The 13,919-nt window shown below is 42.5% G+C and overlaps 1 protein-coding gene across 4 annotated transcripts in view; it reads left to right on the forward strand.

The window, feature by feature from the left end:
• Positions 1 to 13,533, forward strand: part of LOC144524339 (uncharacterized) — an 18,900-nt gene extending 5,367 nt beyond the window's left edge. For 2 of the 4 annotated variants that reach the window (XM_078260517.1, XM_078260536.1), the window contains exons 2-9: positions 3,546 to 3,640; positions 4,260 to 4,341; positions 5,382 to 5,748; positions 6,708 to 6,782; positions 7,709 to 8,856; positions 9,321 to 10,150; positions 10,360 to 10,608; positions 11,678 to 13,533. In XM_078260517.1, coding sequence (XP_078116643.1) covers positions 3,546 to 3,640; positions 4,260 to 4,341; positions 5,382 to 5,748; positions 6,708 to 6,782; positions 7,709 to 8,856; positions 9,321 to 10,150; positions 10,360 to 10,608; positions 11,678 to 11,931 — 3,100 coding nt within the window. In that variant the 3' untranslated portion in view covers positions 11,932 to 13,533. The remainder of the gene's footprint in view (positions 1 to 3,545; positions 3,641 to 4,259; positions 4,342 to 5,381; positions 5,749 to 6,707; positions 6,783 to 7,708; positions 8,857 to 9,320; positions 10,151 to 10,359; positions 10,609 to 11,677) is intronic. The other 2 variants (XR_013502599.1, XM_078260528.1) reach the window with 2 other exon arrangements.
• Positions 13,534 to 13,919: the final 386 nt, after the last annotated feature.

The raw sequence follows: 13,919 nt of genomic DNA on the forward strand, positions 1-13,919 counted from the left end.
CCACAATTTAGCGCAGTAGTATGGAGGAAACCCTTCAGTTAATTGAGGAAGTTGTAACATCCATTGGAGCAATACAGTAACTCATGTTACACAGCACTAAAATTCTTATTTTTTTGTGATTTTGGTCTGCGTCCTTTTTGCGTTGTCAGTAACAGCGTGATGTGTTTCAAAAACAGATTTTCTAACGCTTGATTGTGTAATTAAAATGCTTAAGTGTTCTCATAATTTCTTGATATTATCATGTTTGATTTTTTGATTATATTTTCGAAGCCAAGATTTGTGTGGTTTGTGCGGAGGAAAAGGAAGGGGGAAAAAAATCTCTACATATGTCAGCACAAATGCAGCCGCACACTCTTCTTGTGCACTCACTTAAACTTAAACACACACAGACAGACATGCGCGCAAAGTATCACGAGTCCAGATGAGAGTGGAGTGGATCAATACAAAGACAGTGGCTGTGGTTGATTTCTTCTCTTCCTCTCTCTGTTCTCTTTCTGTCTGTCTTTTTTTTCCTTTTGCTCCCTTTTCCTTTATTTCTCCTGTCTGTTTATGGCTGCTTCACTTTTTTTTCTTTCATATCCCGTGTTTCTTCTTGCCTTTCTTCCTCTCCTCTGTTATTTTTTTTTCTCTCTTTTTTTTTTTGTCTGCGTGTAAACACACACACACACACACACACATATATATATATATATATATATATATATATATATATATACACACACACACACACACACACACACATATACACACACACACATATACATATACACACACACACACACACACACACACACAGAGTAATGAACACCTCAAAATCCAAAGCACGATCTTTCTTTGGCCTAGTTTTAAAAGCCTCCAATGTCAGTTTGGCTCTTCTGAGCGTGGCGGTTTTGGCATGGATTTAGTCTGAAGAAGATAATCTCGCGTGGCCATTCTGGGCTCACACAGGTGGCTGCGTTTGAGCTCTCTGGGGTAATGGCACACTCCTTTGTGGTGATCCAGGGGTCAGAGCACTCAACTATAAACACTAACTACATCACAGAATCTTACTCTAGTCGGTGTGGTCATTATTCAGAAGTTACTGTTTACATAATCATCACATCAAGCTGGATTCAGTATGTTGATTTGTCTTAAAAAAGAGTTCATTTTTGAAAAGTTGATAGTGTGTGTCAAAGTCTTTTTTACTTTTTTGTCCTTTTAATTGGATGTTATTTTCAACCATGACGCATTACAAACTGTCAAATTAAAAGTCAATTTGACCAGTGGGATTTATTTACACACAACCCACACTAAATGAAAGAAATGTTTTAATTTAAAGAAACAGGCTGATCAGTTCATTTTCCAATTCTCCGGTTGTTGAGATTTACCGAACATTGGCATTAAATGTCTTGTGTGTTTTGTGTTCTTCTTTACTTATTCTTTGATCAGAGGGCTTCTGATTTAAATCACAACTCTACCAATTTCAGACTGCAATTAAAAAAAAGACTGCAAAGTTCTCGAATGGCTGTTCGATAATACTTTAACATTTGAGAAATTTGGTTTGTAGAAAGGGATGTGTTTATATTCCTCTAGGTAAGGATTTAAAAAAGGTATTGTTTTGGTGCTGAAACTCACTTATCTTATCAGCACTACTAAAAATAAAATCATATCCAGCCCCATTAAATGATGGTGGCTGTTTTATTTTTTATTTTTTTCATACAGTTTGTGTGAGGTTGCTTTATTATGCCTCCACGCCGGCGAAGGCATCGTGTTTTCGGGGTTGTCCGTACGTCCGTCCGTCCCATTTTTGTTAACACGATATCTCTGGAACGTCTTGAGGGAATGTATTCACATTTGGCACAAATGTCTACTGAGACTCGAGGATTTACTAATTACATTTCAGTGGTCAAAGGTCAAGGTCCCTGTGACCTCACAAAATGTGTTTTTGGCCATGACTCAAGAATTCCTACACAAATTATGACAACATTACACACAAATGTCTAATAGAATACAGTGATGAAGTGATGATATTTTATATCCATTTTTTTTCTTTTTTTATTTAACCTTTATTTAAGTAGGCAAGTCACTAAGAACAAATTCTTATTTACAGTGGCGGCTTGGCAAAAGGTCTCTGTTCTTGAGAAGAACAGAAAGGTCAAAGGTCGACTCCACTGTGACATCATAATGTTCTGTAAAAATGCTTTTCTGGCCATTATTCAACACCATAACTCAGGAACAGAAGGGGAGATTGCGACCATATTTTGTCGGATACTGAATTGTTGAGAATAATCTTCAGATACAAATATTTGACAGCTCAGTAAAATGAACATGGATAAGTTGAAAACGAGAGAGGTCGCACCTAATTACGGGGGGGGTGTTTTTAGCCTCTAAATTAAAAATTCTCATTGACATGTATAAACATTCAAGTGTACCTTTTCATTAAGCTGGTGTGTGGTGAGGAACGATGGCAAAGTTTAAAAAAAATAGTATGTCCGAGAATCTCTTTTGCTGGGCTCGGACTGAAGTCATTTTCTCCTGTTCAATCAGTGCAGATCATCTAAATCTAAAACCATGCACTAGATTTCACACTTCAATCTCCAGTCATACACTGTAAAAAGCATTTTAAATAATCATTGTCCAGTTGCTGTGTAGGGCTGAGCATCGATACTTAATACCCTTTTAAGATATCGACCAAAATAACCCAGTACCAAGTAGTATCGAAACTGATCCTTTTTGTGCCCAGATCTAGAATGACACAATCACCGCAAGCGTGCTTCAAAATAATCCGACGTGTGATTGGCCCACTACTGCAGCAGCTACAGCCCATACAGTCTGTGGGCTGGTGAGGTCGAACACATTTGAACACTTTTAAAAAAGTATTTGTGTAAAAATCATTTAGATGGGGACGAGTGGTGGTGGCTTTTACACAACTGAATGCTTCCATTCACATGATGGGTATCAATAAGGTAGAAAAAAGTAGAATTAAGTACCCTAGTTATCAGTGTCACTTTCAGGGTACTAGTATTGGTACTGGTATTGTAATTTTTAAAATCAATACCCAGCCCTAATTGCTGTGTCTTTGTTTCTGTGTTGTTGTGGTATTTTGTTTGCTTACATGGGATGGCTAAACACAATCTGTATTGGGGCTGCTCGATTATGGAGAAAATCATAATCACAATTATTTTGGTCAATATTGAAATCAAGATTATTTAACACGATAACTCATTGCCTTTTTAACAGATGTTGCTGTTATTGATGTTGTTGAACTTTAAAAACAGTTAAACAAATCAACAGTGAAAACTGTTGAAAAAACTGTGAAATTTCCCTTAATACTTTTCCCTAACTTTTTAAATTCCCCTTCAGAACACAAGACAAAATAAGAGTTTATTTGCAAAATGTATAATGCAAAATAATCGTTTTCTCGGTTACATTGTTTTTGTAATCGTTAGGAGCCAAAATCAAATTTGCGATCAAAATTCGATTAATTGCACAGCCCTAGTTTGAAGTTTGGCCAGTAGGTCGAATAATTAAATAATTGTGTGTGTCTGTGTGTGTATTCTCTGCAGGCGCGGCTGTGGAAGGAAAAGGAAAGGGACACCCGTGAAAGTCTTTGTTACACACACTGAGGAAGAGAGCATGCCTGAACACAGCTTCAGCCCAGGTGTGTGTTTGTGTGTATTATATTTGCATGCCATATTCTGTGTGTGTGTGTGTGTGTGTGTGTGTGTGTGTGTGTGTTCTTGTTTAACTATATTCGTGGGGTCCAAAAACCGGGAATACAGTATACTTGTGGGGCCCGGACAGCTTTGTGGGGTCAAAATGCTGGACCCCACAACTTTAAAGGGCTGTTTGAGGGTTAAGACTTGGTTTTAGGATTAGGGTTAGAATTAGGTTATGGTTAGGGTAAGGGTTAAGGTTAGGCATTTAGTTGTGATGGTTAAGGTTAGCGTAAGGGGCTAGGGAATGCATTATGTCAATGACGGGTCCCCACAAAGATAGTGAGACGCAATGTGTGGGTGGGTGTGTGTGCGCACGCACATCTGTCTATGTGATTGGTATGGGGGTGGAGCGTGTGCAAGTGAGTGTGACCTACTTTTGTGTGTATGTGTGTGTGCTTGCCTACGTATGTGCTGCGATGTGCACCTGTTTGTGTGTGTGTGTGTGTGTGTGTGTGTGTGTGTGTGTGTGTGTGTGCTCGAGTAGATGAGGTGATGACCTGTGTGTGTGTCCCTGCATACTTGTATGTAATCCTTTTATACTGACTGTTGCTGTGCTCTCAGGTGATCGTAGAGAAGCAGTAGAGAATAAACGGCCCATGCTGGACGGGCCTTTCTTCAACACAGACCCTGCTCCTCACAACTGGTGAGTGTACTTTTGCTGTTCACATTTTATGTTCAACATTTTGTAAAGATATCAATGTGTATGCAGGCTAAACAATGGTTAAATAGTTCCTGAAGGTCTGTCTGAAGGGCGACTTCTTGCTCTTAGATTTAGAAAAGACTGAATGGCTGCTGATCCTAACTCAGCACTCGAGGACAACTTTGTCTGAGAGCAGCACTTCTGAATCCGGTCCTCAGGACTCGCCAACCCTGTAGGTTTTTATTTTAGCCACATACTCGCGCTGCTTTATACCTGAGATGTTAGAAGAATGCAGTTCACTAGCCAGTAGGATAGAAAATCTGCAGCACTCTGAGGACTAGGATTAAGAATCACTGCCCTGAAGCACTGTCATGTGTAGATTCTTACTGTTTGCTTTACACTTATTCAGCTGCAGTGGATCCCTACAGCAATAAATAAAAGACATCATAATTATAATTCCTGCTCATAAACCTTGATTGACAAACCCTTATTACAGCAATTTGTGACACACGGCCAAATCATGGAAGAGACGCTAGAGCAAAGCTGGATCTTTGAACCAGTATCAACCTTTAACCCTTCATCTGAGATATGACCCTTGTACTGTTAGACCCCAGATACATTAGAATATGACAAAACAGAAAAATAATAGGGCTGCGACTAACAATTATTTTTAGTTTTTTTGAATAACTGATTACTCGTTTAGTTAATTTGTGGGGGGGGAAATTAAACTTTTCAAGAACCCAATGTACACAAATACCAAAAAATTTTGATCTATAATGAAATAAAACAGAAAATCAGCTAACTTTAATAAAGTACAAACAATTAATCAATTGTGAAAGATATTGTTGATTCATTTTCTGTCAATCAACTAATTGTTTAAATAATTAAAAAAAAAGCATAACAGATACACAGCATGTCTTTCCAGTTCAACTAAATAACAAAGAAAAGAGCATTAGAACAGAATAGAAATAGACCAACGGCATATATTGTCTGATGACGGTAGTACATTTAACTTTCAACCCCCCACCTCCTTCACTTCCCAGTGGTCCATCAGTGCAGGCTCGTGACAAAGTCTCCACCGGCTCTAAGACCAGCTCCTGCTCAGCCTCTACCCCAGCTCTAGCTCCTGCCGCTTCCTGCCAAACCCCAACACCAGTCCCTGCTCCTGCCCCAGCCACGACGACTTCAGCTCAGGCCCCGTCTCTGACCCCTGCGTCCACAGCTCCGGCTGCCCCGACGGCCTCTGCTCCGGCCCCAACAGCCAGCTCATTCCCCCCCTCCCCTAACTGCCGCATCCGTGAGGTCCACTGTGGCAGCCAGGTGCGGCTGGTTGTTATCGCCATCCGAGACATTACCAAGGGGGAGGAGATCACTGTGGACTACAGCCTGACAGAGTGGGGAGAGAACTTGGTCAGTATCTTTTTTGAAGACATATTCATACACTACACACACACACACACACGCATATGCTTCTGGTATTACACTTGTGACCACCTTTGAGGCCATTAATCCCCTTATTTAACCCCCCCCCCCTTGCTTTTCTCTCCTTGGTATTCTATTATTATATATTATTATGTTATACTATTATTATGAGATTAAATCTAAACTTTTTAAATTTCTAATCCAAAACCTGCCACGTCAGCAGATAATTATCTGACTCTTCCTTTTTCTTCATCTGTCCGTCCTTGACTACTTGGTACACGCACACACACACACACACACACACACACACACACACACACACACACACGGGCACACACACACACACACACACACACACACACACACACGGGCACACACACACGGGCACAAGGCATGGGGTTACCATGGTGATGGTTGAGCTCCAGTTCTCTCCCTACCTGTAGTGCTTTAGCAACAGTAACCATGGTTATCACATGACATCTGTTCCTTTAATGGATCTCATTAGATTGGATCAATTTACTCAACTAAATAATTATACCAGAATCCATTTAAGGAAATTAAATTGACAAAATTGAGAAATTCACAACAGAGGTAAGTGGGGCCACGGTTTCTCACAGTTCCTTCAAAGCCATATTTGGCTGAGATAAAGTTCAAAAAAGCTTCTTTTTTTGTTTTTAAAGGTCTCTATTATTGGCTGATTGATTTGTTCCGTACGTAGTATTGCAGCCTGATGTGTATTGCTCATGAGAAGTTGACAGTGTGAGTCTTTTCACTTCTTTCTGTTTGGCTTGTTAGTGGGAGATTTGGAGTCCTAATCAACCTCTGTGCTTATGACCAACTGTGGAGGGCTGTTCTCCTCTCTGAGTGACAGCTGAGGCTGATTGTGATGGCAAACATTAATGAGCCGTGTGCTGGCTGTTCTATTCTAACTGCTTTGTGTCCCACAGGGTTTTCGTGGTACTGTGTCTCCAGCGCAACACGAGTGTAACTCTGACACCGAGAATAACAACAATATCAAAAAGGTACAGGAAAAACACCCCGTTTTCCCTTAAACTGACAACATATCAATTTTATTATTTTAAGAAGTTACAACTATACAATCTAGGCATTCACCAGGTGGCTAGAAACATGACTCCAAATGAATATTTTGTTGCTTTGTACCTGCTGGATGTATAAACAGGCAACTGTTTGCTAACTAGTTCACCATATTAACTTAAAAAAGGTAATAATAATGTCATTGTTGTTGTTTCTGCTCCCCCAGAAATCTAATGTATTCCGACAATATCCCCAATATTATAAAATATTAGTTTCTTTGGAAACTTTGTGATCGTCACTAGAATCTAAAATCTGTGATTGTCGCACTGTCAAAAACAGTGGTATTAAAGAGGTTGTGGAACACTTTGGAAGTGTTGTTGCCTAACATCTATGTAGTAAAAAAAAAAAAAACTATTATTGTATTGTACAACTCTGTAAAATACAACCAGAATATTAGTGAGCAAATGTAGATGCAGTTGTGATGCACTGCTGTGCATGCAGGACAACACTGATGTGATGTTGGACTCAAACATAATCCTTATCATCAAGTCTTCCTCCCCCTGCTCTGGATAATTGTTTTATTATGTGTATTAATGATACTATACATCATCAAGTTTAACTCTTTTAAAGTAAAACAGCATAAGTAACGTAACCTGCTGCTTAATGTCATTGTGCTGTCTGCTGTGTGTCCGCCTCCGGTCATTTTCTCCCCAGATATTGAGCCTTAAAGTCTTACAATACTTATTTATGTACTTGTTATAAATGCTTTGCTAAAATAAACATTGAATGCAAGAAAACAAGGGAAGGAAATGCAGGTTTGAAAAAGTTTTTAAAAAGCGAAAAACTTCTCTCGACAACAGGTGACATGTTCTTTTTTTCCCCCCCCCACCCTGTCACTGTCTGTCATTTTCAGGAGGATGAGCCTCTCTCTGTGACAGCCCAGCAGCAGCAGGAGTACGTCACCCCCTCTTGGTCCCTCTCCCCCTCCTCCTCCCCCATCTCCCAGTCTGACGCCAGTGACTCAGATGCTGGAGATGAAGACAACGCTAGCCCCCGCGGGCGGGCACAACGCCGGCGCAAGAAACGGCGTAGCACTCCATCAAAGAAAAAGACCCCCCATCGGACCCCACCTGGACGGACGCTGCCGGTCTCCCCCACCAGCATTCCTCATTACAACCGAGCGCTTCCTTCATCCCACCCTCCAGCACAGTCCTCCCCTCCCTGCTCGTCCTCCCCTCCCTGCTCGTCCTCCTCCTCTCCAGCTAAGCCGGTGTTCAAAGCTCCGGCTCCGCTGGGTTCCAACACCAAAGGCAATGCCAACATAAAGGTGCCCAAAGGAGGAGTGTCCATAGACGCCATGCGCCAAACCTGTGAGCACTGCGGACGCCACTTCCGCTCCCTGGGTCGCCACTTGGATAAGCACCATGCCCACCAACCAGAAGTGTGCTCGGCCCTGGTGGAGCGCTACACACAGATGCCCCGTCTGCATGCACAGAACACAAAACCTACCACAGCTCACACACACACGCCGCAGCACTCAAAGTCATCACAAACGGCAGGACAGAGCCGCAGTTCAGATATTCCACAGATTGGCATCCAGGACCTCTCCATGCCTCCGCCCACTCTCACAGCAGCTAACCAATCCCCTGCCTCCTCTGGAAAAAACTCCAGCCCACCTGTGCTGACTCCTCCACGAGGACAGAACGCAATGCCGGTGTCTGTCCTAAAGAGAAGCCCGCCCCCTGTGGTTGTGACACAGTCCAGGATGGCAGCAATGAAGCTAAAGACAGAAAGACAGGAGGAGGAGGGAGAGGGCGAGGAGAACGAAGATGAAGACGATGTGGAGGTCGTGGAGGTAAAGATGCCCAAAGAGGAGGAGGATGTTGAGGTGGTGTGCCCTCAGCAATTCAGCAGCAGGTTGGCCAAAGAGATGGAGCCACCAAAAGAAGAGGAAGATGAGGAGGATGAGGAAGAAGAGGAAGAGGAGGATGAGAATGAGAATGGAGTGATGGAGGTGGAAGATGAAAGTGGGACAGAGGATAAGGAAAAGGACTTGCTGAGGTAACTTGAGGTCTTGTGAGCACATTTGGGAGTAGGGCTGCAAAGATTAATCAATTCAATCAAATCATATAAAAATGTTTTGTCCAAACAATATCTTTGTTTTGTCCAACCAACAAAGATAGTTTACTATTGAGTATGAAATGCTGGAACAAGTGACTGTTACATTTTTAAAATGCGCAAAAGACCAAGCAATGGGAACCAAGCAATCTGCCCGTTCCAAACAGGCACTGCACAGCCCTAAAACAAACAACTCATTTTGCAACTACGCCCACAAGTCCTCTCAAAGTTCAGCCCTTATACCTGCTGGGCTCTGTTGTAACATTATAGCGGGGACATAAAGAAATGGATACAGTTAGATTGTAGGATACTGTAACAAACTACCATCAACTTGTCATATGTTAATTGGAACTAATACTATTAGAATAAATAAATGAACTAATTGCTCATCATCTCTCTTTTTTCAGTGGTTTGGGGCGTCACCACTTGCTGCCCCTCCTCTCGTCCTTGTCCTCTCTGGTGCTGTACCTCCGTCGGCTGCAGCATTCTGCCTTCCTGTCCCTGTCTCGGCAGCTACAATCAGCCGAGGCCTGGCGCCTTCTCTGCCACTCCAGCCTGGCTCTCCTCATCCTGTACAACCGACGACGTGAGTGTGAGGTCTCCAAGCTGTCCATCAGCGAATATCGCGCTCGCATCACTCCCCAGTGCCCCGTTCCGGTCCCACCTGGTGCCCCTCCAGCGCTCACTCCACTGGAGGCCTCCCTGTCCCCCTTTGAGCGCCTGGTGCTTCCTCACCTCCCTAGAGTAGGGGTCCAGGGTAAACGTGGACGAGTCCAGCCCCTCATCCTCCCCCCTCACTGCGAGCCCTGCCTGGAGCTCCTCCTGCAGACACGGCAGGATGTGGGAGTTGACCCCACAAACCCGTATGTCTTCGCCAGGCCATACCACTCCCCCGCTACACCACTGCGTGGTACTGACCTCCTCCGTAGCCTGGCCCGCTCAAGCGGTACCCGCAATCCCCGTGCCCTGACCCAGACCAGGGTTCGCCGGCAGGTAGCTATACTTACCCAGCTGCTGCTACTGGGAGAAGGAGAGGAGCCCGGGCAGCCTGGAGGTAGTGCTGTGGAGAGGCTGGAGCACTTCCTGGAGAGGGAATACCATGTGACACAGAACTGTGCCGGAATTGGCCAAGACCCAGGCCTGATGGGCAGAGTGGGCAGAGTGGTGCTTTGTGGAGAGAGAGATGGAGTGCTGTTCAGAGGAATGAGCCTGAACCACATCTGCCTGGAGCTGGATGGTAAGATGTCTGAATGAATGGGACTGGTGTATTTCTCTGTTGTCCAAGACGAGCTGTATCATCCCTCTCTTTATGGTGTCAAACATCCCTTGGCTGGAAAAGTATTGTTTGTCTGAGAATAGGAGGTGTTTGGACATGGAGAGTAGTAACAGATTAGACTAATGCGTTCTGCTCTTTCTTTCCTCTACTTTTTTGCCTCCTTTTTCCAGTTATGTCAGGAAACTCTGCAGACTCGTACTCAGAGGGAGAGTCTGAAGGGGAGCAGGTGAAGGAGAAGCCTGAGGCGTCCCCCCCTGCTCCTGCTCCGAATCCAACACCTACCCTGCTGTATGTCAGGAAGGGCAAGAACAACGGGCGGGTGGGACGACCCAAGAAGCTCAAGAACTCCCAGCAGCCCCCTCCACCTGCTCCACTTTCACCCACAAACCGCAAGAGAGGCTCAGGTCAGCCCAAATCAGGTTTGTTTGGGTTTCAAGTATAAATGTAATTGCACAATTTAACAAAACAGAGGAAGATAAATGAATAAGTGTGCAGGTAAAATAAAAACAAAAAAACTGCACAAAATGAAGCAAGATAGAGACAATGAAAAACAAACAAATGGAATAATAATAAGTTATAATAAAAATAAAAAATAAAACATAAAGCAAGGAAAAAGGTAAGAATACAGTTTGTATATGTGTGTGTGCATCCAAGGAGAAAGAGGAGAAACAACATTCACAACATTGGGCAGTTTGCTTTATCAGGCCGTTAGTATTCAAAGGTGAAGCATAAAGTGTACTGGGGGACATGTTTATCCCAGCAGGCAAAGTTCACTGGTCAAATAACAAGAAATGCACACTGCTGAGAACACAGAAACAAAATAGTGTATACAAGTTCCGAATTTCCAAAGTTCTTGTTCCGTCACACTACCTGTTGGGTGATGACTGACATGCAAATGTAACTGCCATGAGTTTGATATCCTGGAAGATACAAATGATTAATAATAGATAAAGACATCTTTGATATACGTTGACTTCAATTTTAAATCTGCCGGTTACTTTTTCGATTAGTTGATTAGTCTATACATTGTTAGAGAATACTGAAAAATAAAGTCAAATGTCCTTTTCTTGATCCAACCAGCAGCACAAAACCCCCAAAAAAGTTCAGTTTACTAACATAGAAGATGGGAACAAGATAACATGACATGACAAAGAATGTTACAAATGAAAATTATTAATCAATTCATTTTCTGTAGATTAACAGATCGATTAATTGACTAAAAGTCTTTGTAGTTGATTGAAAATGGCCTAGATCTTCATCAATCACTTATAACGTCTTGTAACTGTGTCATTTAAATGACAACGTTTGAAAAAAATTGTCAGCTTTCTGACTTGAGGGCTGAGTGCCAACTAAAACCATGAAGCATGTATGGAACATTTTCTGAGTTTAAACTTGTGACTATCTATTGGGTCTATTGGAGGTTTCACTACACTAATGAGAGAAGCTGTTGAAAACTCAACATCTCCATTCATCTCTCCTGTCTTGTAGGAAAGCGAGGCGTCCTGAAGCGTCCCTGGTCAGAGGCGGAGCGTGCAGCAGTCGAGGAGCACTTGACCCAAAACATCACTGAGCTTCGAGTCCCCGCAAAGGCGGACTGTGAGCGCTGCCTGCAGCAGTGCCCCCTGCTGGTCAGCAACCACCGCGACTGGCGAGCCATCAAGTTCTACTGCCACAATCGCATTCAGCTGCTGAAGAAAAACCAGCGGCGTGAAAGTGATCCCCTGCCCCTCACTGTCTGCTGAAGGAAGGGGCTCGAAGAGGGGGGGGGGGATGTCTGGCATGGTGCAGCTAGTCAGAGCAGATTCTCAAATGATCCCGCGCTGCCTGCTGAGAGGACGGTCCTAAATTTCACTCTTCTGGTAGCTGGGTTTGTTTTTGACATTGCTTCCAATTTGACACCTGATGGCATTTTTATTTCGAGCCATACAAGAACAGAAATCTGAATTAATGTTTTTGCTGCTCTACTTTAAGGTCTTAAAACATGACACTCTTCATGGTGTTCCTGGTTTGAGGGTTTGTCAAAGGGAGTGCACTTGGACGGGTGCTGTTTGAGACTTGCCTTGGGGGACTACAGAGACCATTACACTGGTGGCAGACAGCCTGTGTTGTGTTGTATATGGACATTTTTTTTTCTCTCCTTTCAAATCAGATACACTAAACTGAAATGTAAACAAGGGAGGCAGTCTTGCCCTACAGTGTTGTTATATGAACGTCGTGAAGTAGCATTAGTGTTTTATGCACTTGGAGACGTTAATAGGACAAATGGCCTATGCTTGGGCCACACTTTTCTTAATAGCTGCTTTATAATTAGAGTAGGCCTAACTACTACAAACCTAGAAGGATAACCAGATCTTTCCTCATCCAAGCTAGTTCTCCTTTTCATACAGCTGACTGTGCAATTCTGACAATGGTTTCATTATATCTGGACCATCATTTACATGTAAGGTACTAAGTGATTAATGACTTTTGCAGTTCTTATGAAGTTTTCTTTTTCTTTTTATTTTGAGTGGAATACAAGATTGCGATGTATGGAGATGATATTCTGACAAACTCCAGAGTGTGGGTTTCATGAGAGAGATAATTAAATGGCCTCAGAATGTTGTGAAGTTACTTTCAGATACCTAAGATGTTCAGTTCAAACCACAAAGTCCAGAAACACGAAAACTGTTCGGAAACCGTATTCAATATGTCAACATCTACAATTGTTCCTCCTGTTCCCATTTGCTGTTGTTTGTTGTTGTTATTGTTGTTGTTTTTCTGCCTGTTGCACATTTGTTATTGTAAGGAGTAGAAAAGGTGCTATAGGCCAATAAGCTGGATATCACTTTATATGTGGAGAGGAGATTTCCCTTGGTTGTGTTAAAGTTTCTTAAAGAGTGGGCATTTATCAGAGAAGTGATCGTTCTGTCGCCACGTTTGTCACGTTTGTCTTTTCAAATGGCTAGAGCTCCTTCGGTCCTTTTCCAGCCACACTACACGCAGCTCAACCATGTTTTTGCTTTCTCTTCGTGTTGCTGAAAATCTGCGTCCATCAGACTAAAACCTCCATGAAACCTCAAGACAGATACTTGAAGTTATTTAAACCTTTTGCAGAATATTTGTTCTTTCTTGCTCTAGCCTTGCCAGTTACATTGTACATAACAAATGTATTATCATTATGCTAACTGGTTGTTTGTTCTAGGCCATATGTAGCTTTTTCCATTTCTGAGTTATTGCTATCTGTAAATAAGCCTGTTTGTAAATACTCCTCAGAGAAACAAAGAAAAAACACAATGTATGACATGCCTTGGTTATTGTGTTATGTTTTTTCTTTTTTATAAGTCTTATAAAAATGTAAAGCTCTATGTTTTGTCCTGTGGTTATTTATTTCAATGCCAAAAAAATAAAATGATTCTCTCTGTTAAACATTGTAGTGTTCAGGATTTATGTTACTGGAACATTCGTTGGAAATAATGGCCAGAAATCTAGTCCTTACAGCTTTGTCTCCTACATGCAGTGCACTGTTACAGACACTAGATGGAGGTGCTGGTTCATAAACCATAAACAGTTCTGAGAAATTAAAGGAAAGACCAGTTCTGAGAATACAGGTTCCTCCAACAGTGACAGACGTTCAGTCAGTTACAGAAAATGTTTTTCTGCCCTGGATGTAATCCTGCCAAGTGGATACATGCAACGACAGTATGACATGTGTAGATACCTGAGAAAGCAGCACACGGTAATGTCATCGGCC

Source organism: Sander vitreus, chromosome 2 (assembly GCF_031162955.1).
Source record: "Sander vitreus isolate 19-12246 chromosome 2, sanVit1, whole genome shotgun sequence".
Taxonomy (NCBI): Eukaryota; Metazoa; Chordata; class Actinopteri; order Perciformes; family Percidae; genus Sander; species Sander vitreus.